Here is a 25,097-nt window from a genome sequence, read left to right as displayed (position 1 = left end):
AGCCCCCAGAGAGGCACCCAAGCCCAGCTAAGCATTTCCAGCTCTGGCACATGTGAACACACTTTGTGAAGTGTCATGACAACATTAAGCAAAGTGATATTCCTGCCACACTGCCCGCACTCTTCAAAGAAGCTGTTACCATAAGACTTAGAATATAATATGTACTAAGTCTTATGAAATAAAACACAGTTGTATTAATTATTAATTAAAGCTTGTATGATTAAATCAATATATCATTATATATTCATTTGTTACCCACTGAAGCACTGACACAATGATTTAACGGTAACAGCCCTTTTTTTACATTTAGCCTGACGGTGACTAATGCTACTGTATCAGCCTTGACTGCCGGTGATGAACAATATGAAGCACCACCGAACTCATCAGTTTAAGAGAGCTGGGTCAGTGGAGTGGCTGAGTGAGGTAGAAAGGCTCCTCTGCTAATGACATTTGAAGCCATTATTACCATGGCTCAAACACCAAGAAAGAGTCCTTCTGTAACTGCTGAATGATTAACTGAAAGCTCTTAACCTTATCAGTTTATAATCAAATGTCAACTGTCAAGGTCAGCCCGTGATGCCAAGATGACTGCGGTAAAAAGCCTGCAGTACAATCTTAGGTTTGATTTAGTGTATTTTTTATAATATTTCATAATTGGTCTCAGGCTTTTTTTAAACTAAACCAGCTTTAGATTCGGTGTAGCTGCAGATCACTGTATTAGCAAAGATTCCTAATTTAACTAGATGAAAATATCTCCACTGATTCAACACATTCAATGTCCAAATATACTTAAATTAATCAAACAGGCATCTGTGAAATCACTGACGACAGTTGGCTTCCTTGTAGCACCCGCTTTGGATCCCCTTTGACAGCTGTATATGGCTTCTCGTTGTTGCCCACTCGAACCACAACTCAGCTGAATTAAGGCATATTAATATTCAATATTCATATGGAATTCAATCTGCACAGGTAAAGGTGCCCTCAAGAGGAGAGAAAGTGATAAAAAAAAAGATTTTCCTATGATACTCAAGGCATCTGTCAACATGAAGGATAATATTCTACCTGCCTAAACATTATATACTTTTCCCCTTGATTAACATTTTAGGAGAAAAACCCACTTGTGTTGGGCGGTACTTCTCCATCTGTGTGCAAATCTATAGATGAATCAGTCTCTTAACCACTAAAGGCACAGTTAATCAATCTTTATCTTATATTCTCATTTGTCTGCCTCTAGTGTTTTAGTACACTGAGCACCTCATAGGCGGTGTATTGAACACACATCCTACTCCCAGTAAGGTCGAAGCACTCCAATTGGTGTTGAGATTTATCTGGTCATTACCTAGCCAGTTTTCCAGTTTTTCCTCCATCTGAGGCCATGCTTCCCTGCTTCCAGAGTAGCCTCATTCCCACTCCCGCTCTCCTACCCTCCCCCTGCAGACTCTGCAGTGCAGATCTCTCCTGCTGATAGCTGCAAATCCCAAACGTGCCAGCAGTGCCCTGCCTCAACTCTCACACTTCACAGAACCTGGCCACGACAGTCCGAGAAAAGCCCTGCTATGTCCGTTTGCGGCTCCCTGATCAGGCCACAGCCCACGCCATCCACCGCTCCCTCTATGTCACCCTGCCACTTCCCAGAATAAGAACAAAAATCCTAGCAGGCAGAAGTGACGATAGCATCAGGCTAGGGTTGGTTTGGAATGGCTCACTGGGACCTCGACTCAGTTGGAGACGTTGAGGTAAGAGAGGTTTGTCTGTGTCTGGCGACACCTCAGTGGGAGTGAGAGTGCACTGCAGCGCTCTGCCTCAGTGATTCAAGAGGGTAAACAGATCAATCACCGATACACACTTCAGAGGAACTCTTCTCCTTGTCTTACTGTCTGCTGGGTCTCAGCTTGGTGATGAATATGAATTGACTGGTGCAACTTACTCATTCTGTCATGCTTATGATAAAACATTATAGAGTGAAGTCCTTGTTTGGCTAGGAGATGCATAATCAAAGAGCTTCTTTGCATAAATGAAAGATAAAAATGGAAAATTCTTGTGCACTTTTAAACTCATTTTTGGCTGTCACATACCATCAATCACTGCACCAGTACGCTTAATAAAAATAAATCCTTCAATCCCATGTTGACTTATGCAGTTTGTCATTTCTGAGCCTTACAGTCTGTATTTGTTTAAAAAGTAAGACCATTTCTAGGAATTTGCAATGAACTATAAACTACAAATGTCACATTAGACCAAGGGATGGTAGTTTTATCATGGCAGACAGACGGTCAGACAGACAGACAGGCAGCACACAGACAGGCAGCAGTCACTGTCTTTGTAATCTCTCTCTCTGACAGACAGTGGGCGTCTGTGATACTTGGCTGTGACAGCTTGGTCAGGCCAAGCTGTCAGTCAGAGGCCTTCCAACACACCAGAGCAGGCTGATCTGACAAGCCTGTCTTGCTCAATAACACAACAGAGAGACGGGCGGAAAACACACCCTGCTGCGTCAACCAGCTGAAAGGTAGGACCACATAGGCTGAGAGGACAATGGCCCAGGAGGGCAGACAAGGGCAGGACGACTGTTACTGATCCTGCTCTCCTTAATTCCCAACTGGTTTCTCCTTCAGCCTCGAAGGACAACGGAGCAACTTCCTCTCCGGGCTGCAAACTTGTTGTTTGTCTCCCGCCCTGACCTACCCAGCTGGTTCAACAGATGCTCAAGATACAGGTCAGTGCTGTGGCCCTCTGATGCCTCATTGGTTAGTGACACGACAAAGCACTGGTGCAAACCAGTTTGTGTGTGTCCGTGCACTGCGTGTTACAGCAGAGCAATAGCAATTACTCATATTTGGCATCGGGTACGCTGCCCAGCAGTCTTGAAGCATCCATCCCCCTCTCTTGCAGTCCCTTCCAACAGTGAATATAGCGTGATGGACCTGCAGTTTAACAGACTGGCAAGAGTCCCAGCACTTTCCGCGACAAATCAATATTTAAAAGATTGGCCACAGCATCCATGTTGAAGTAATGGATAGGCAACCACCGCAGTTGTACACTCTGAGTGTCTGCCCAAACAGTGGTTTTATTCCCTCCCTGCACCCCAAGGCCACTGATAATGCAGGGACTCTATCGGACTTATGTGACTTATCACTTCACTATTTTCATTTACATCTGATCCTTCACATCACGTCACTGGTGTAAAATGACTCTTACAGTATGGCTGATTAGATAACAGCATCAAAAGAAAAAGGAAGTTTATTAAATAAGATTTAGACTGAATGAACTGCCAACTAAGTCATTTTCACAGATGAAATGCAACGAAGCACACATTTTTGCTGACACTATTCCCGGGCTGGTCACAGTTACTACAACCGCTGTAGGGATGGTGAAAATTTTGTTATTTCAGCTTTGTAATAATTAGCCTTCTAGGTACACCACAACTGTACCATCTGGTCTACTGGTTGCATTAGACATTTGGAGAGGATAGGCAGCCTTCCTGCACCCTGAAGGAAGCTTTCGGATCAACTCCCTCCATTTAGGATTAGAGCTTAGAGCTTGCTCTTAACACATTTTTTTTCAGAGGATTTTGCTCAGAGATGAAACACTACTACACTTTTACAGAAGGCATTTTCTTCTGGGAAGTACAAATGAGATCTGCAACAAGGAAGTCGTAGCAGCAAACCTCTAATGAACTTGACAATGAATCAATTTAGCACTTAACATAAATCCATCTATTCAAATCTCATTAATTACAATGAAACTTAACACACTTGGCCTCTTGCTAAAATAAAAGCCCTGTCATTGTGTATTCATTGCACACTTATCAAGCGACAAAGGCCTGTTTCACTTGCTTTTTAAATGAATTTGGACTGAACAAGGAGCCTCACTTTTACTCCTCTGACTGCCTTCAAAGTCAATTTCATTCAAAGGATGAAAGTAAGAAGTAACATTTTAAAGGAGCTTGGAAAGGAAAACTCAGAACTGTCATCATCACTGCTTCTGGTGATCTTTAAACACTCCTGATGCATGCGAAAAATACATGTCCGTATGTGTGTTTGACCTTTGTTTCCGGCAGATGTAACCTCATCTCCATAGTACTGAGCTTGTTCACACAGGCCTGAATGTACATTTACATACAAATAGGACATTATGCATATACGGTACAAGACTCTATTTATGTCCTTTGCTTGAACTAAATGTGTTATTTTCATGTTAACATTATTGATGATTCAGGTTTCTGTGTTCTTCACCTTAATTTGATAAAATCATTAATTCTTTGAAGCTTTATTTATGCTATTATACAATATATATTGAAGCCAACAGAATAAAGGCAAACTCCTGGACTGACCACAACAGAAATATAATCCATTTGATAATCCACCTCACTGGGAAACACTTCACTGAAGATCAAACACAAAGATATAATACTATCTCAACATTTTGACCCACCTCTTCTTCTGTGTGTGAACAGTTGTAATCTAACATCATTCGATTGATATGCAGTAGTCTGTGGTCAAGGTGCATGGAGCCCTGGGGAAAGATTCAGTGTGACCATAATGGCAGCTGGTGGAATACGACCGGCTTCCTGGGGGACGTATGAACGCTGAATCACTTTTTAAAAGATGCCCGTTCTGTGTCAAAGTGTGTAATGAAATTCTTAACAACAGAGACAACGCAGATATTACTCACAGATATCATCACCAGAAACATATTTGAAGAGAAATCAATAATTATCATCTACGGGCCGCTGGTTGGGTGGATTTGTCACGAGAATGCACAGAGGGAGAGGTAAATACTCCAGATGAAGATAGTGAATCAAACTTGTGGCTGTAGGCAGTAGATACCCAGAAATTGGCTTTTGTTATAAAACTAAATCAAGCAACATTAAAGGAATATAGGATGATTCTGGGGTACAGTGCTCCCTGATGACAGATTGTTGTGTTACGAGCCTCACGTGAGGATTGTACCGCTAAGTCTGGTGTCAAAATTGATTGGTACTGGTTCCACTTTTCCCTCAGAACTACAATATTATGTATCTGAATTTGGTGTCATGTCTAATTGCAATTTAAAGACAGCAATTACGTGTGTGCATTGCCACACATATACTTTGTGGACCTGCAGCTGTTACACTGGACACAAAAAAAGAAGATGGAAAAAAAACACTACGGAAGATCCCAAACTGGAAAAAATAACTCTTTGACAGTTGCGCGCAGGTTGTTAGTGAGAACAGAGGTTTCAGAGCTGGTGTTACATAAGCAGCAGAGTCTCTGAAAAGCTGTGTCTTGATCCGCTGTGGACCCCTGTGATTCCCTCCTCCTTCAAAGCAGCTGCTGAAATGGGGAGCTGAACATCATAAACTCTACAGCTTTGACTACTGTATCGCCCCAAACACACACACAGACACATTTACAATAAATTCTCCATCCACAGCTTCGTGTCACAGTGTCGCTTTTGTTAATTCTGCATATAGAAACTTGTCAAATAACAGCCTGCCATCTCAGTTGTTCTGAAAATAAAATATTTTGAGCCGACTTTCACACTAATAAGCTTAAAATCTTTGGTAATCCAGCTGCAGTGGTTATTCTGAGGTTATCCAGAATGCTTTACAGTGACTGATTATATGCAACAGTTTAGCTTCAGCATCTTCATTTTATAGATTTCTGCAGTGTCCCTAAAACTGCATGGAAATTCCTCATTCGTATTCAAGCAGCTGGTCTTGTCATTAATTATGAATAAAAATATTTTCAAATTATACCCCAGACTTTTGTGAACTCCCAAACAACAAGAGCATGGAGAGTTAAGCTTCACTGACAAGTCTTAGTCAGCAAGCTCTGTAGCTCACATTTTGACACACAAATTACAGCTACCAGCAATCTTCTCCTTGCATAATGTTAATCTGATCAAACAGTAATTAAATGTAAATCATCATAATCTCATCATTTTTTAGGATTTTTTCCATGTACTATAACATGTGTACATGTGTTTTGATGAAAATAATGATGTTACAGAGACCGAGTGTATGCTATGAATGCAAGTTTGTATGCACAAATCATTTACTAATTCAACTTAATCCTTATTTTTTTCTTTAGGTTGTCGGAGAGATACAAATGTGGGAGGAATTGCTTCAGACTCAAGGTGCTAAAATGCTGTGAAACCAGCAGCCAATTCAGTGTTTACCTTGCGCTTATGCCAGAAACACTGAGCCATTCAGTAGTCCCTTGTGCTGAGGGGTGGATTAAAAAATGCATCAACATCGCTCCATTGCACAAGCATGAGGCTGAGGAGAACATCAGAGGAGGCGTATTGTACATTCAGGAGGAGAGCTATGAAACTATGCTTGGTCAAGACATCTGGACAGATGTGTCCACACACACACACACACACACACACACACACACACACAAGAGAGAGGAGTTTTCCCTTATGTCAGTTTAATTGTTCTCCTGCAGATCAGAGGGACTCTCAGAGGAGGTAGGAAGACCCAATTTAAGACTGATCCACCATGAAGCCACTACAGACAGACAGACAGACAGACAGACAGAAAATTTACAAGGACCATTAACATGTTTACTGCTGCCCTGACGTGATGCTCTGGTATTTTAACTGTGACTCCTGCAGCCAGTGATGGGTGGATGAAGGTGGAGACTGAGAGGGGAATCCCTGCTGCAATAACAACTTAAGATCCTCCCTATGGACCAGTAAATTTTAGCACAGTGATGATCCAGCCAGCTTATTCCAAAAAAAAATAAAAAATAAAAAAAATAAGACAGAAAGAAAAATAAATAAATCAATGCGTCAATACCATAGTAATTTGGACAAACGGATCTATTTCGGGCTTCATTTTGGGTGGTACAGCAACATCACACGATGAAAGAAAAAAAATCAATGGTAGATAATGCGATTATATGCAGACAGTTGATCAGGATGCTGTCCAATTGTTTGCATAATTGTTGCATTATAGTTCTGACGGTGAGTGGTTCTATCTTCCAGGCGGTGAGATTTTCTAAAGTTGATCCACGTCTTGAATGAGATACGTGAGTAGCCTTTAGAGAAATATTTCAGCTGAAAATCCTCCTTTGTCATATCAACAGAGGGATGCTCCTAAATTTAGAGTATTCTGTAAAAAGAAAAAAAAAAAAAAAAAAAAACATACCCAATTAGACAGCCCCAGTTTACGGGGGCTGCAGGCGGTCTACATGGACATGAACTCTCCCTACCTTCCACTTTGGTGAGGGTGAGCACCGGACTGTTGCAGGCGGACAGCGGGGCAACCCTTGCGGAGTGTTTCTTCATGATGCTGAGCTCGGATGGGCTGAGCTCTAAACCGCTTCGACTACATCCCTGAAGCTGATTTGGTGCAGACACCAGACCTCTTGATGGGACCCTTGATGTTTCTAAAGCCGGACTCCTGCTCTCTGTCCCCTCGCATCCATCCAACTCCCTGTTGATGGTTTTTTTTCTACCTCTGTCGTATCCCCCCACCCCCTTCCTCCACTTGCCTTCCCTCCTCAAATCTGCTGTATCCAGTGCGTCCTGGCTTGGTCTCTCCTCACGTACAGTTTGGCAATTTGCTGCAATTCGCCAACGTCACACATCCATCAGCCCCCACAGCATCACACAACCGCCTCCCACCACCCCCTGTCCCGAAGCAGGCGTGTCCGGCTGTCCTCCCCGACCCCCCGTGGCTGCGGTCCCCCCCGGGGCAAAGGATGCTCTGCGTGGGACTGACCTGACAGCGTGCCAGCAAACTCTGGGCTATAAATGGCAAATATGGTAGGACTAGTGGAGTTAATGTGGGAGGGGGTGTTTGGGATGTGAGCCCTTAAACATTTTTCATTGGATTTTTTTCTCTAGTGAATTACAATAAAATTAACTACTCCTTATTTTAATCTAGGGACCACGTGGAATAACCCAATTAGGACTAATTGACGGTTCCCAGAACCCAGATTGTAATACAGCCCATTTATTGGCTTTTAAACTATTTATCGTGTTTATGCTCCTGAATTTTGGTTTATGGCTTAAGTGAGAATTTTAGAGAACTATACCTTTAAGGGTTTTCATTTAATCTCAAATGAGTACAGCAATTGTTAAAAAATAAGTATTAATTCTTAGTTTTGTGCCACTGAGGACACATGAGAATATAAACCGATAATCTTCAACCATATATGTTTATTATATATATATATTTATATAATCACCCTATTTGAATATCAGATCTTAACTTGGCTATGGGGATGTTGCAAGGAGGATATAGACATTAGGTAGCTGCAGATTTGAAAGGAGATTTAAAATATTGGAAAACTACTAAATTGAAGGGCGATTTGTAATCCTCAAGAATATTTCACATTCAGGTCCATTAATGTTGAATATTAGCCTGATAATATAATTTTCATTTCATTTTAAAATGTGGAAAGTAAGATCAACGTGACAAAGACTGGTTTATTCTAGTGAGTATTTAGAATGTGAGTTTCATCGAATTGTCAGAGTTTGAAATTTAGTGTAAATTATGTTGAATTAACTCAAATATTAGAGATGCACCCATGATTGCAGAAACAGAGAATTTTATAATGACATCAACAAAAAACCTGTATTTTCAGTAATGTTTAGTGGTTAGATCATGACCGATACCCAATCCATTTAAAAAGGTTAGTATAGGCACCTAACTGATCTGGCGTATTGGATGAATGCATCACTAACACAAATCTATCTTCACCTATTGTGTTTTAATTCACTACAGGAGAAATGCCCTCGACTCTATCAGTTCTTTAGCTGTTAGATGTTCAGTGTATCCTGTCAGCTATGTTTTGTTAAGTGACATAGACCTAAATTCCAGCTGACTGACTGATAGACTGACTGACCTGGGTTACAGTCCTGAAAGCTTTCAGTTTCACATCACCCTTTACGTGTCCTGTCTTTGACTTAGCCGAAGTCATCACAGTTCAAATTGTAAAAGGGTTGAAGTGGGTCACATTTTCAGGCTCATCCATGAGGCGAGTAAGAAGTGCTGAAAACATTGCCAAGTGTCTCCTGACTCTTGCAGAAATTGGTTTTGAAGCATGAAGAGACCATTCTGCACTTCACATCGAGTTGTGCCTGACACCCTTACTGCATATCTTTATCATGTCATTCTATATGTCACTTGTGTTTTACTCAACACACAAACGGACAATACATCAGGGGGAGGCAGACTGTTGTCACTGCTACAAGTTGAACTGCTCAGTATTGATTTAAGAATGACTCTGCTGTCCCTGTGACCCCACATTTATGTCTTTAAAGACACATACTGTATGTGTGTGTGTGTGTGTGTGTGTGTGTGTGTGTGTGTGTGTGTGTGTTTGTGTGCGTGCACGCGCAGTGGCTCTGCATGTGTGTGTAAAAGCCACAGAGTGTGAGCATGCCTAAAGGAAGCTGCACTGAATAATTCACTGCTTATACTCTACCTCACACTCAAACAAGAATCCCCCTCCCTACCTAACTAGGACAGGGAGCTCTAAAAACACCCTGCCCAGACCCATTCTGATGTCCCTCAGCAACCAAATCTACTGAATCCTTCATTATTTTCCATTGCTTCCCACTGCTGTGTTTGGGTTTGACAATGGGAAATGTCAGGGACAGTGGATTGGGAGCTAATGGATGAAGTGCAAGAGCTCAGAAGTGAACGAACTAAAAGAGCAGCACAGGATGTCTGATGGATAAACATTATAAACATGTCACCTATGAATTATATTGTTGTGTTTGATAGTAAAAGATTCCACATCACTTTTTTTTTTTAGTCCCATTTGGCCTCTGCAGCTGCCAGCTGTCTCTGAGAACTAATGTCAGTTTTCAGTAGCTTATATGATAAGAACAAGAAAATTTGGTTGCAATGCACATGCTATTATTGATAGAAAAGACAGGGAGGTGGAAATAGGTGGAGCGGGTGAGATCATTAAAAGATCCCAGTCAGTGACTCATAGACTTTTATCTGCGAACACGGAGGAGGATCAAACCAGTCCATGCTCTGAGACGCCACATGACAACTCTCTCTCTCTCTCTCTCTCTCTCTCTCTCTCTCTCTCTCTCTCTCTCTCGCTCTCTAGCACAAATTCACATACGGTATGAATAGGGATAAGTGTGTATGTGCAATAAAGAAAGTCTAAAAGGGTTCCTGCAGCCTTTTTGAATCCCCATTCCTCCCTAGAAGCAGATCCAGGACGAGAGCCGATTATTCTTCCCTATACAGTGGAATGTATTAGCGCACTCCAAAGAGATGCTTGTACTTTTCTTAAATGTTTATTCATGCTGAATAATGAAGGGAGATGCAGTAGCCATTTTCCAGGTCAAACAATCTTTAACTGCAGCAATCAGTGCTGCTTTATTGTTCCCACTGATGGTTGAATCAACCAAACATGGAAACGTTTCATGTAAAGCCTTTCTGAAACAAAATAAATGCTGCTATAAATACAGAAGCTATTCCATTTTCTCCAGAGGCCCAGAAAAAAATGTTAAAAACAAATAAAAATAAAACTATATTTTTCCATAATTGCATTATTTGGAATTGGACAACATTTTTTCCTTAAAACTGTTATTTATTTTGTTTTAATAATGTCCTTTGTAGTGGATATCAGGTCAATCTTTTCCACAAAAGTAATGCATCCTCTCCTTTGCAGCCACAAAAAGTACTGCAGCCTGTTCTTTGCAAGATGAAAATCTGAGTTAGCTATACAAGACAGACACTGGGAACCTGACAAAAACTTTCCTTGTAGCCAGCAAAAAAGCAATAACAGGAAATAACTGTGAAGCTAATCCTCCAGGGAAAGAGTAGTGGCTTGATATTGCTCAGGAAATGTATGGAATGTATTTAATGTATAAAGTAATCAAAATCAATCCAATAGCTGTTGAGACATTTCACTTAGGATTAGTCCACTGGGAACGAAGATTGTACAAAATCTTGTCCCAGTCCATTTCATAGAGGTATTTTACTGAATAGTTTGAATAGCTGGTGGCACAAGATGAAAGGTCAGGGGATCATGGTGCTAGCGTGGCAAAAATTAAGAAATAAACAAACAACAGAAGTTGATGAAGAGAAAACCTATGACAGTGACTAATCAAGAGATAAATATGTTTTTGGATCATTGTGCAATGGATAAACATATTTTTAAAAAACAACAAGACAGAGCTTCATAGTTTACATAAAAAAAAGTTATATAACTACATTAAGGTAGCAATATGTATCTACTCGACCCATCATGTATTCACCACCTTCACAATTACAAATCAGCTGTTTACTGTAATCCTACAAAGCAGGATGGGAAGGAAGAAAACGAGGTGGTCTGAAATCTATTTTATTGACTACACATAAAAGTGCTTTAGCTGCAAATCAGACTGCATGGAGCACTTGATAGTGGAAGATGATTGGCTTGGAGTGTTAAAAGGTGTGTGTGTAAGAGTAAATGATTTTTCGCTGTCCGATCTAAATTAACCAATAGTGCAAATGTGAGTAAATGTGCCAGGCTTAATTTGTGTACTGCAGCCGTTTGGGACTGACTGTGTCGGTGCTGTTGTAGTTGCCTCTCTGCCAAAACATTAACAGACTTGTTATTGGCATTTCCTATCCAATTACACAGCTAATCCTAATGTAAGATACATCAATTCCTTGTCTAACACCAATAGCAACTGCCTAACGTGAGCCTTACTCAGCTTAAAATTAAGAAAGCTTGGAGACACTTATGGTCCTGGACACATCACAAGAGCAGAGCATGTCTGTCCGTGAGGCAGGTGGTGTAATTCATCGGATAATTTCCCTGGGAGCTTCACATATTATAAATCAGATTTATTCACCTAAAACTGAATGAATCACAAAGGACTTAAACATTAGAACAGTCATTAATCTGGTGATTTGACCAGGAGGGACACAAAAGCCTTGTGTTTATGTACAATTAATGAAAAGGAGCCGAATCATAAAACAGCTTTCCACCAGTTAGATATTTCAAATTTCCATTACCAGTCAAACATAGAAAATGTTAAAATGTTTTTATGCAAATAGCCATGCTAGTGGTGTGGCTCCAGGAATGGCAATGTCGGTCAGTTTTTTGGTGGGCCCACCACCACCACTGGAATATCTCAACAGCTATTTTTGACGAAATTTGGTACATAGGTCTCCAGAGACTTCTGACTTCTAACAAAATATCTCAACATCTACCCTTGAATTGGCAGAAAATGTGCACAAACATTCATGGTTTTCAGATGATGTTTCATAGGGACTTTAATGTGTTTCCTTGAGCACAAACAAGAGGTTGGTATATGCTTTTGAATGTGATGTCTTGACAACTATTGGATGGATTGCGATGAAATTTTACAGAGACATTAATGAATTGCAATAATCCAATAATAAAAAGATGTTCAAAAATCAAATGTGCCATTTATGTCCTAAATATGTATACTTTTAATTATGTTTGCATTCTAACCAACTCTACTAAAGTTACATGGTGAACAGATTAAACATCCACATGATTTTATCACTGTGAGAATGATAGTATGCTAAAGTTAGCATAGCTCAGAGAAATGCTAGCATGACTGTGGAGCGCAGTGGCACTTTCCATAATAAACTACATTTTTTCGATAACTTTTTGCTAACTTTTCCCAGCTTTAAAATGATCAGACATAATCAAGTTTTGCAGCATGAGCAAAGCAGATGATTAAAATAAAATAGGTCAATGCATTTTAATTTTACTATGAATATTAATGGTGCGGTGATTAATATTAATATCCAATATTGGCAGTGTTCTCTTTTAAGTAAAAAAGAGGATTTCAGTGTTTTCCTCTCTCTGGAAAAATAAACTGAATTCTTTATGTCCACTCCATCTCTCCCTCCACTGTTCCTGTCCAGGTCACTTCGGGCTCCTGCTTAGCATGGGAAACAGGTATCGGAGCTGTAAACATGAGAGCTGAGGGTTCATTACAAACCTGAAGAGGAGTCTGTCTCGCTGCCCTCACACTTAATAACAAGTCCCAGGGCGTGAGAAAGAAAGAGGGGGGTTGTGGCATGGAGTCCTAAATAACAACTTGTTTCAAGTACCAAAAGGTCAAGTCAAATTAACTTTCTCTCTTCCTGGGTCCAATACATTTTCAGAACAGATGCAGCTCATCTGCGGAGGCAAGCGGCTGTCAAGGTACTGCAACCAACAGCAGTTTATTGGATTAATGGCCTCAGTGGGCTCCCCTGGGTGTAGCAGGGAGAAAACTGTTGCCAAAACACTTTCCCCGCACGTACATCACAGAGCTACACGATGGCCCACACTTGCACTGACCTTTCATATATATATGTATATGTATATATACACATACATGTAAAGCCTTACACTTAAAAATGCTGTGTCATATACTGTCGGCTGCTGTTTTTGTAATAGAAATTTCACATTTATACTCATCAACATGATTTTTAATTAGCCTGTTGCAAATCAACCCCATGTTGTCAGGGGGCAAATTAATATCTCATATAATTATTCTGATATATCCTTTCTCCACGACAAGAGCAGCATGAAATACTATGTGATGTGATTATATAAATATTAACAGTCCTCGACTCAATGGTACTTGCTAGGCACAGTTTATGTCTTTGTGTTTGTAGCCCGAAAATATCCTAAAAACACGATTGGCCTCCAGTAGTTAAGCTAAATTGTTATTTAAGGGATCAGCAGCAGCTCCAGTAAGTTCTAAACTCTCCATAGATGGATGGATAGTATAATAAAGTACAGATTCTAATTACATCCATTAGATAGATACAATATTAGCTACTCTTAATATATTAGAAATATGAGAACTAATCAATGAGTTTGTTGTAATCTGGTTTATTAGGAAAGATTTAAATAAATTGCCAAAAAAACTGATGCCTGCTGCCCTGTACACTAACATCAGTTCATACAGAGATTGACATTGGAACTGTATCTACCAATCTGCAGATCATTTTCTGAATTAACAGATTACATATTTGATCCATAAAACATCAGAAAGTAATGACAAATGACACATTAGAGAAGCTGGTACTACATTTTGGCTTTTTTGCTCATGAAAATGACATGGCAGATTATTAAAATCACCATGTTTAATTTACTGTTGGTCAAATAATCAATTGATTAAATTAGCTCCAGATTACATGTACCATCTTCCATACATGTTTTCTAACACAAACAAATAGTCTGAGTGGGAACTTGTTTAAGAGAAGAGTACATGGGCCAGAGAGCAGATAACAGCCCACTCAAAACACTGAGTTCTCAAGGAGGAAGACAGAGAGAGCTAGACTGGCTGCCACTTACAATAAAGTGATGTATGACTTCCTCTTAATTACAACCACAGCTAATAAAAACCAGCAGCAAATGCTGTCAAGTTGTAATACCTAGTGATAGCCCTTATAATCACACTGGTGGCCCACACTTAATCAGGAAGAGTGAATCTCCATTAAATTTACATCCCACTGGAGGAATCAGCCATCAACAGCACATTTCTCCTTTCCAATTAAGGTTGTTTCAGAGCCACAACATGTAAAGTGTAAAAGTTTTATTAGTGGTGCAGATGTGCAGGCAGGCCCTTGGCTGTGGTTCAGCACAGGGGCTTGTAGTCTACACTCTAGGACATGTGGGCAGAGACACTTGATTCTGACCAGTACCTGACACTATGATGCCAAACTATAAAATTGGACTTGACACCTAGGCAGGCAAATTGGAGACAGCTGGTGAGTAAGTGTCCCAGGAGCCCTCCTTAAAACGAAACAGATCACCTATTATTTGCATATACAACAGAGCTTATTACCTGTATAATAAATGTAACAGACAACAATGCAGCCAAATTGAACATGTACTCATTTTGTGTTTAATTGAGTTTGTAAGTGAAATTCCTTTGTGTGTCTCCTTTTATGGCAGCTTAAGCCACACAGACTGTGTATGAGCTGAGATCAAGGGAAAGCTGGTAGAGACTCGGCAAATATCAGTAATGTGTCAACCGTTGCTTAAGGCACAGTGGTCTCATCATCATAATGAAGGCACGTTTTCTGTGAGCACTTCTGGATCATCTTTAGATAGAAGTACATATATATATATATATATATATATATATATATATATATATATTTTATTTTTACAGACATGCCACTTTCCACACCCAGGTTGGCATGTAATCTAATTAGTTTCTTTAGGAATATTTGTTCTAACAAACAACCAAATTGTCTGTATTGATAGTCACAGTTCCAGGCAGGCTAGGGGTTATCTAGATCTTTGAAGCACCCTGTAGGGAACATTTTAAAAGACTTTAAAAAACACATTATTAATAATCCCAATGTTAATAAACTGATCTAAACAACTAAGATGGAATGTAACTGGGTGTGTTGTGTTGTTTAGTTTTTTTATTTGATTTTTATGTATCTGTGTGGTTTCGTTGAGACTTTTTACACATCTTAAATGTCTAATTATGTATGTGTTGTGTGTGGACAACAGGAAGAGTAGCTGCTACTCACTACACGAACAAAAACATTTCCCTCAGGAGGTAACCTATGATAGATGACAGAAAAAGATATTTTCTCTCCCAAAAATGACACTGGCTCCCTCTGTTGTTAAGCTACAGTATGACTATTTAATTATTATTATTATTATTATTATTATTATTGTTATTTATTTGTTTGTACTTGGTAGACAATATAGCCTACATAACTTTACATTTAGAATATATATAATATAGTCCCTAGTACATTAGATCATTATGCACCTGTCCAGTATTCAACTATTTTCAACATTCAGAGCTGTTTGGATCTGAAAACAGAAAAAGCCTCCCAGCTGTTTTTTGCTTTTTTTGATTCATCTTTAAACTGCACTTATCTTGCTGTGTTTAACATTATTCAAATTGTTCTCAATTGCTGTAATTATGGGGGCACCACATCCAATAGCTTCTCTCTTCTATTTGCATTTATATATCAGACTACTACCTGAGCCTGAAAAGTGTGGTCATGAAGTTCTAACATATTATGTTATGCAATCTTATCCATTCTACTATAAAACACTTTTTTTTATGAAGGAAAGTAGGATCCTGGATGATACATTTTGTGACACTTATATCAAAACAACACGTGGATCCCCAAAACAAACATTTCATATTTTATGTTTTTGTGTTATGTTTTTATTATGTGTTCTTCAAAATAAAAAGGAAATATAAATTAGTCTCACATGTCATATACAGTCACCAATTATTGACACACCTGTAGAACAATATCCTGACACTGCAGGGCCTTCATTGTGTCTGTAGGGGGCAGTGTGACCACATGTACTCACTGGTGATTAAAGACACCTGCTAGGCTTTTGGATGAAAAAGGACCAAGAAATCAAACTGCAGCCCAGCAGTGGAGCTAAAAGTGGGACAGCAGTAATGAAAGGTGATGATGTGACCCACATACACACCTCTACAGTTCACTTAAATATAACCAGACACACACATTTTGCAGCACAAATCCATACTGAAAGATTTGAGATGAACATACTACTACTCTACAACTGGGGTACACACACACACACACACACACACACACACACACACACACACACACACACACACACACAATCACACAGGTGAAAAAAATAATAACGAACAGCATGATGACTCCTTGTGATCACGTCTCACTTCCTCCTCTATTTCCTGTCTTTTCTAAGGACATTGTTAGAGCTCAGTCATGCCGTGAGGCACTCACTCCCATTTGTGATTTGAGATTTTTTTTTCCAAGGGACATCCTTCATAGTGAACTGACAAAAAGCTAGAACGAGTCCAGAGTGACCTGAGAAAGCACTGACAACTCTATTAGCAGCCATGGGTTTCCAAAAATGGAACAAAGGTGGACAATAATAGGTTGAATACAATTGTTTTCAGCATAAGCACTCTGATATGCAAGTTTTAAAAGCAGCATTTGACAGTTTGCAGAGCTTCAAAGACCGATAGAGTGGTATTTAAAAGATAAAGATAGATTTTTCTTATTGTCAACAAATCTCCTGAAAAGACAAAAAACACTATATATGTTAGTCCACCTCTTGATGATTTCCCGACTTTATTTAGTCCCTACCTTGGTTTTTACTGAAAACGTACATCTTTGAAAACGTGTCAAACATGTCTTTTAATTTTCAAAAAATGCCAAATAATTTCCTAAAACAGCTGGAACAATGGAGCTCTATGGCATAGAGAAATAAGATATATCAGACTTTGGCTACACAGACAATATGTGTTAGTAGAATAAAGTCATTGCTGGTTTTGGTCTTTTCAACTTAGAGAATGCTTTCATATTTATCTTTTAATGTCAGTGGAAATAATAAAAAAAATAATCAAAAACACAGACTCCTACCACCAGAAGAACATAATGGATGTACAATATAAAATATATAAGGGGTACTCCACACTATCCTCTGAATGTGTTACGTCACAGGGATATGTCTGAATATATTGGGCAGCTTTCATGTACTGGTGCATTGCATCCATATTTTACATCCAGGCAGTTAACAAAAGTTAATTAACATTAATAGCAATTGGCAAAGTGAATTTCAACAAGGCGCCACAGAATTTATTTTCTCCCCTGAATTTTTTATATACTTTTATTGATCCCTCGAGCGGGAAATCTTCTTTTACCCCTTTCTAGTTGGAATGTGGCACTGAAAAACCCACTAAGTTGCTGCTGATTAAAAGGATTGCAGGAGGAGTGAGGAGTTTTTTATGTTGCTGAAGGATGCTTCTACACGTATGGCCACACAGGGGGACCAAACCTCTGACACTCAGTTTGGAGACACCATCGCTAACAGCCCGGCCAGTCCAGCAGCTCTTCACTAAATCACCTAAATAACAGATAAAAAAAACATTATCTGAGCCTGAGCAGTGACCAGACCCAGAATCCTGCTGCGAATAAAAGAGAGGACCTGTTGCCACCGTTTATTTCACCCCCTCCTGCAGAAATAGCCTAACTGTCTCCCCGCCAGTGACATGGGACCTTAATTGAGAGGTTCAGCTAATCTCCGTCTTTGTTACAGACAGTGCCATGGAGACTGCTGACAGAACTGTGAACAGCCTGCGCGCAAATGAGACCAGCAAATGAAAGTACATTACACCTGAGACTCTACACCTCAATTATGCAGAGATTTGGCGATATGAATCAATTTGCTTGAACATAACAGAAGTGGGCAGACAGACAAAAATTGGGCATAGGAGTCTGCTTTTTGTGGTAAATAATTCAAAGCTAGGGAATAGGCTCAAACACAGAGAAAGAAATTAGTTAAAAACAATTTGCAGTTGCCGCAGTAACAATATGAAAGTCTTTCTCGTGAGGGAGGAATGGTATCCATTGATTGCCACATGTAAAGAAGAGGTTAATTCTGCCCTGTATAATTACATTATTATTAAGCTTCAGATCTGTTAGTTTTTGTCTTTGAAGTGTTCATATTGGATGCCAAGTCCAGCCAGGTTGCTTTCAACACTGATCAAACTGGCTTCTCATCACTTGTGAACCTATCTTTCCATCCACAACAGCAGCAGGTGTTTGGAGGCCCTTCAAAAGGCCAGGAGCAGGTGTGTGCGTGTGCTGTCAGTAGTGCAAAATTCACACTCTTTCTCTCCTCCATATCCACTTCTCAGTCCAGTCTCAAACAGTGAGAGCACCCAGGCAAATAGTGAGCAGTTAGTGTTGGACAAAAATAGAACTTGATGCCCTTGCGTTACAAAAGCTGTAAATGCACAGCTTTGTGCGCTTGTTATTGGCTTTATGGAAGAGCTGTTTTCTTTATCAGCTGGGGATGAAAATGAGGCAATTTATCATTCCAATGAGACTCGTTCTCGTTATAAGGAAGTCTCCTCATTAGAAGTGCGGTGTAAGCAACATGGGTGACAAATGTCACCTGAAATCACGTTCCATTCTTCACTGTAATTACCCTGAATTCACTCTGAGGAAAAGGAGAGAGATGCTCTACATCTGAAGGTTGTATTGTGTTTCAGATAATTTGAGCCATTTGAACATGATGTGAAATTAACCTTAAAAGCTGTGTGCATGAAGAAACAGTACAATGACCTCAATAACCTGTTATAAACATTACACTCATTAATTATCCAAATATTTATTGTAATATATTCTCATTGTGACCATATTTATTCTTGGTCAAACGGCAGTGAAAGCACTTTCAAAACTGAATATTTTTGGCAGCCACTGAAGATAAAATACTGTAATCAAAGCTTTTAAATGCTTGATACAATTTTCAGTCATAAACAGTTCTGTCAGAGCACTGTCCTTAAAGCGTGGAGTGATTGTGCATAGTAAGTACTTGGGCAAATAGAGGCCTGTGCATTGGCTTGATTTGAATAAGCATTGTGATTAAGTGGTTGTTCTGTACAGTGGGCTGATGGATGTGGACCAGTCAGCTCCCTGAGGGGAAGAGGAGGTTCAAGCCTTCCTGGCTCCTTCTGCACTCCCCCATTGGCTGTCGGCTCTCATCCATGTCCACAGCTCCCTTAATTGCCTGATTTCCTGCCCCCACGTTGAATACTTTGTTCGCTGGGGGCTGGGGGTTATAATAAAGACTTATAGTGACATGCATGGGGAAGACTCGTTCTCTTGGCTATCACAACTCTCAACAACTGACTGCAGCCCCATCACAGACCTCTTGATCTAATACTTAAATTAAATCCTCAAATTAGACAGAACATTTTCTGGCTCTGTGTTAGGACCATGTGACACCAAAACTTTCAGATGAAACCAAGTGAAGAGGGACCTTTATTCCTCCTCCTTTTTTCAGATTTATGAAGAAACACAACTGGAAAACGAAACTTTGTATAAAACTCGACCTGTCAGAAAAGTACGGATAAAACCATGTTGACAACGATGAATAATATTTTAAGTTCCAAAATGATAGTCTATACACAATTGAAGTAAAATTAATCATGAACCATTGATGAACCATTAATTAATTAATTATTTAAGTCATTGTTAAAACAATTAGGCCTAGTCAAGTAAACATAACATTATCCAGCAATGATTTTTCAAACAAAAACACCAATCAGTCCCTCATTCCAGTTCCTTAAATGTGAAGATTTGCATCCTAACATATGATGGTAAATTTGCTCTTTGGATTTCTAGCATGCAAGAGATGACCCTGCAGGTTTGTACAGACATTTATGCTTCCAAGAGGATGAATCTTAACAACTCTGGTGATCCTCTGACTTTTCCTCTAGCACCATGAGTTGACTTTTTAGTTCTTTATTGAAATATATCCTCATTTATCAAATTTGGTACAGACAATCATGGTCTCTAGTGGATGAATTGTAAAAACTTTAATCTCCTGACCTTTCATGTAGTGCCAGGTAATGGGACTAGCTGAAAACCTGTAAAACTCGTGACATTCCCATCAGCCTCAGCTTTACTCAAGTACAGACTCACAGCACCGCTAGCACGGCAGTAGACTCTTTGAAAATGTCACTTTAGAAATATATTTCCAAATATTCTCTGACATGAATCAATCAATCAAGAAAATGATTTGCTGATTAATTGATAATAAAAAATGATCCTTAAAAATGCCAAACATTTGCTGGTTCCAACTACTCAAATGTGAGGATTTGAGTTTTGTACTGGCTGTTTGGACTGGATTGGACTATTGGTCAGACAATTAGACATTCAGTTATTTGAGGATATTGCCTTCTCTGGAAAGTACTGTACTGTATAAAGCACTGTACTGTACTCCACTATTTCTTAAAGGCAAATATTATTACTCCACTACATTAGTCTGTTACTTTTCAGATTACGATCTTTCATACCCTTCCTGTTTGGTGAAAATAATCTATGAATTTTACTGACAAACTGAAGGATTAAGTGTTCCTTTATGAGTTGATAAAATTCCCCTACTTCTTAATTACATTATTATAACATCATAATAGTAAACACAGACAGGGACCATTTTAATGCAAAATTAGGTCTTTTGATACTTACTTACTTTGAAAAATTAAAACTTTACTTCCACTAAGGCCCTCCTACCCACAAGTTGTTCTGTGATTGGTCAAAGTCTCTGGTCATGGGCCTTTTATCTAAAATTTTAAAACAGGGAGTAGTGGAGTATTTTTATTTAAGCAAAGGATCTGAATAATTCTTCCACAACTGCACATTATCTGGTTGTAGGCCAAATTTCTATCTACCTTAATTAAATCTCAGTCCAACCAGCCCATAGTAATGAAAAATAGAACTTTCCAGAGAGATTAAAGTTGGAGTGCACACAGTATTCAGTGAGGATTATTCCCCTTTGAACAATTTCAGACGAAAGGGATCAACTGTCAAACATTCACCAGTGATAATTTTTCTAATGCAGAGACACCAAGTTACAGCCTATACCCACTACAGAGGCAGTATGGGGGTCTCTATCATCTAGAAATAGATGAATCCTGATCTTCTTTGTTGTTATTCTTCTGAGCCTCATCCTCTTTCTCTGACAGATCTGTTCAGACTGTGTGGCTTTTATGACCTCTCTCAAGAAGAAACCCGCTCTCACTCATTTACAGTAGCTTGTGCGTACACCATCAGCATCCTATCAGGAAACACCCACTTAATGGAACAGTTTGACATTTTGGGAATTATGCTTAATCATTCTCTTGCTGAGAGTTGAATGAGAAGATCAATACCAATCTGGTATCTGTTTGGTAAATAAAAAGCCACTGCCAGCAGCCTGTTAGCTTAGCTTAGCATAAAGACTGGAAATGGGGAAATCTCCCGACCATCACCCACAAGCAGTATCTTTGTGAGAGAATAGGCTATATTTGTACCAATGGCAACACCAAGCACAGTATCCTGGAGGCTTAATTGTACTGTTTCCCTCCTGCTGTCTTGCCCCAGGCGGCATCATCACAACCCCCACCCCTCCTCCACCACAAACTCTACCCATCTCTAAACCAAGACACAAGAAAACATTACTGTTTTGCATGCCAGGACCGTCTAAGGGTGATCAATTCGTAAAAAATGCTTCTCCCAACCGTAATGTGAACCAAAAGGCACCGTATTAAACAATGAGCTGAAAATAAGCTTTGGGTTGCAATACCTTCCAAATGTACATAATTAATGGATAATACTGACCTTTTTAAGTAAGCAAACACTGAATTAAATGAGTCTGTTTAGCAGAACTATTCTTCACACACCATGCATGGCTGCTCCTGTTTGTTTCTCCCTTCCCTTAGACAACAGAAATCCTCTCCAAATTAATCTCAAGCATCCAAATGCTGAGCTCACTTGATTTTTGCTGCAGTGGTGGCAGAAATGGCCACAACTTTTCTCCTGCTTTTACCTTGAAAGTAAAAGTGACAAAGACAAAGAGTAGGAGTAAACAAGGACAGACAAGATGGGAGTGGCAAATTCAGGAACAGATGGGCAAATGGAAGCGACTGTTGCTCTCACTCTGTAGCAAACATTCAGCCACACATACATTATATAAGAAATGCCTGTCCGAGAAATTAAAACAGACAAACAAAATCAGAAGGTGGCGTGAACAGATGTTGCAAGAAAAGAGGATAATAATAGTGCATCATGAAAAAGGATACTAGGAGAGAATGAAACTACACTCTTCATTTTCATGCACAATTTAATTTATGGATATGTGGAATATCACAAACATGGGACACCTGCGAAAAAGTAAACTGCTGCAAACCAAGGAGAGCTGCAGCAGGGTAAAATATGTGTGACTGTGGCTCTGTGCATCTGTGCTACCAGCAAAGTCTTGCATCTGGACTGTATGTAATCCTGGCAAGTACTGTGCCTGCAGGAACAGTTAAACAATGTTGTGGGGTGCAACACAGAAGTCAATGTCAGTGGATCAGTGGTTGCATTGTTTGTTATTTCTAAGTACTTTGATTTTAAACCAGCTACAGTATAAAACCACACTACAATCTATGTGTTAGAGCCAAAAATATAAAGCTTTGATGCAAATAAGGCAAATCTGGGCAATCAAATGTACAGCTTATAGCCAACGAAATTATATATTCCATACATGCCTGGAAGAGAAATCATTTTTGCTGCGTATATAATCTTAATTTCTATGAATCATACTTCTCATATAAACTTTTTCACACTGATGTACAGTACAGAACTGAATCAGAGACAAATTTGTCCATCAAGAAAAACTGAACACTGGACAAAAATCTGCAGCGGCACACCATTAGAAATGTAACATTATCAGCTGTGCCTTCTAAACAAATTAACTTATTTCATTGCAGCATTTTGTGATTTGTTTCTCAACATCATTTATCCTTAGGGACAAAATATCAGGTTGAAAACAAACTGATGAATTAACACTTTAAGGATTAGTCATCTCTTTACTGTCAGCCTCTGGACAACATGAGTCACTAATGATCATGAGAAGAGTGTTGACCCTAGAGAAAGACAGACTGTACACAATACATTTACTCACAGTTTGCAGTGTGTTTACTGCCCTGTGTTCTGATTTGTTGGTCAAAAAAGTGACTAATTTTGGTCAATAGTGAGTAATGAGTGCTTTGATGTTTCTATTTTTTCTGATTACCTAAGAATTGTATGATGGTTTATGTATTTTACAATGAGTGTGATAAAAAAATGTCATTTAGCTACTGCTATAGGCCTTTATATTTATGTGTGTGGTTTCATTCAGGTGGGTAGCAGCCTGCCTCGACCAGTTGGAGAGAGAGAGAGGGGGGGACAGAAGGACAGAGACAGAGACAGAGGTGCATAGCAACAGCGGTAGCAACGGCTATACTAATAGTAGTGACTGATGGTGAAGTGTGGAATTTTGTAGCATCTCAGACCTTGATGCAGTGAGAAGGTCAGGTGTTGGTCATGCACCAGGGTTGACACCAACCCTGCATATTTCACCATATATGTGATGGTGATGGGAAATGCAAAACTGGCAGAAAAGGTAACAGAAGCATATTTTTTTTTTCTGAGAATTTAATATGATTGAAAATTTTAAACAGAGAGAGGGGTAAGATTTCTCTAACAAACAGAAGAGGAGGCACAGGGATATGACGGTGGTGCCCAACTTTTTTATAACTAGGTCAGTTGATGAAACACTTTTCTCCTGAACCAATGCTAAAACGACAGGACAGAGATATAGATAGAGCTGATTTTTGTTTCTTTTTTTACTCTTCCACACTTTCTGTCTTGACACTTAGCACAGATGCAAGTGTCAAGAATGCAGTCTTATCTCTTTTTGGACAATTTTCTTCTGTTATACTGTATTAATGATGACTGCACTCGCTGTTCTGCTGCTATGACCAGAACAAGTGGGACCAAATTATATTTTAAAAGTTTCACACTCAAGCAAGATTTGAACTAGTTCATAGCATTCGATGAAGACTTGCATTGTATCAGTGCTACAAACTGCCATCAATACTCATCTGCTATCAAGATACCCATATAAGCCTCCTAATTACTTGCGCAACCCCATTTACACTTTGCACACCCTGTTCTCGAACACTGCTCTTCTGTGGCTATCACAGACAATGATGTGCTGTGTATGGCCACAGCAGACCCTGGATTAATTACGCAGAGGTAGGAGTCATCACTTCACAACTTCTAATTAACAGCAGATAAAAGGAGTGAGGAGGAGAAAGGGATGACAGCAGCAGGACAGGATTTAGCATTAAACTGGCAGGATTTCCATTACAAGGAAGAGTGAGCACTGTGAGCGGAGCACCACAGCTATAATTCAGTTAACTCTATTGTCTTCAGGATTAATCCGGAGAAACACGAGCATTAACAATATCAAGCCGAGGCAACCAATATTACACAAGCTATATACAGATGCTTTACAAGTTAATGCATTCAAAATATTTATGTTTTCCATTTAAGCAAAGTGCTTAAATAAACTGAATCTTCTCCACAATACTGTTTCAAGCCCACTGCATAGGCGGTCTCCTTTGCTCCTCTGCGTCCGCCCCTCTCCCTCCATTTCTTTAGATGACACTGTGAGCAAAGATGAGCAGCTGACAGGGACAAGACTGGAGGTTTTCTTCTTCAAAGTGGTATAGCTGATTTGCAGCTCCTCTAGCCCCCTGGGCACAAGAGGGACTTCGGGAGCAGGTGTGTGATGATCCATGCATCCTCCTCAATTATAGATGTGATG

At 39.5% G+C, this 25,097-nt stretch overlaps 1 protein-coding gene across 2 annotated transcripts in view; it reads right to left on the bottom strand.

Annotated features, from left to right (window-relative positions):
* slc35f3b (solute carrier family 35 member F3b) overlaps positions 1 to 25,097 on the bottom strand; it is a 46,800-nt gene that overhangs the window by 13,690 nt on the left and 8,013 nt on the right. Inside the window, exon 1 of one of the 2 annotated variants that reach the window (XM_051378176.1) lies at positions 7,203 to 7,540. The exons of the other annotated variant lie outside the window; for it this stretch is intronic. Coding sequence (XP_051234136.1) covers positions 7,203 to 7,278 — 76 coding nt within the window. The 5' untranslated portion in view covers positions 7,279 to 7,540. Of the gene's footprint in view, positions 1 to 7,202; positions 7,541 to 25,097 lie in introns of those variants that run through there. 2 annotated transcript variants of the gene reach the window in all.

Source organism: Dicentrarchus labrax, unplaced genomic scaffold (genome assembly GCF_905237075.1).
Source record: "Dicentrarchus labrax unplaced genomic scaffold, dlabrax2021, whole genome shotgun sequence".
NCBI classification, from domain to species: domain Eukaryota; kingdom Metazoa; phylum Chordata; class Actinopteri; family Moronidae; genus Dicentrarchus; species Dicentrarchus labrax.
The sequence above is the reverse complement of the archived record's forward strand: the minus strand, read 5'-3'. Positions and strand labels throughout refer to the sequence as shown.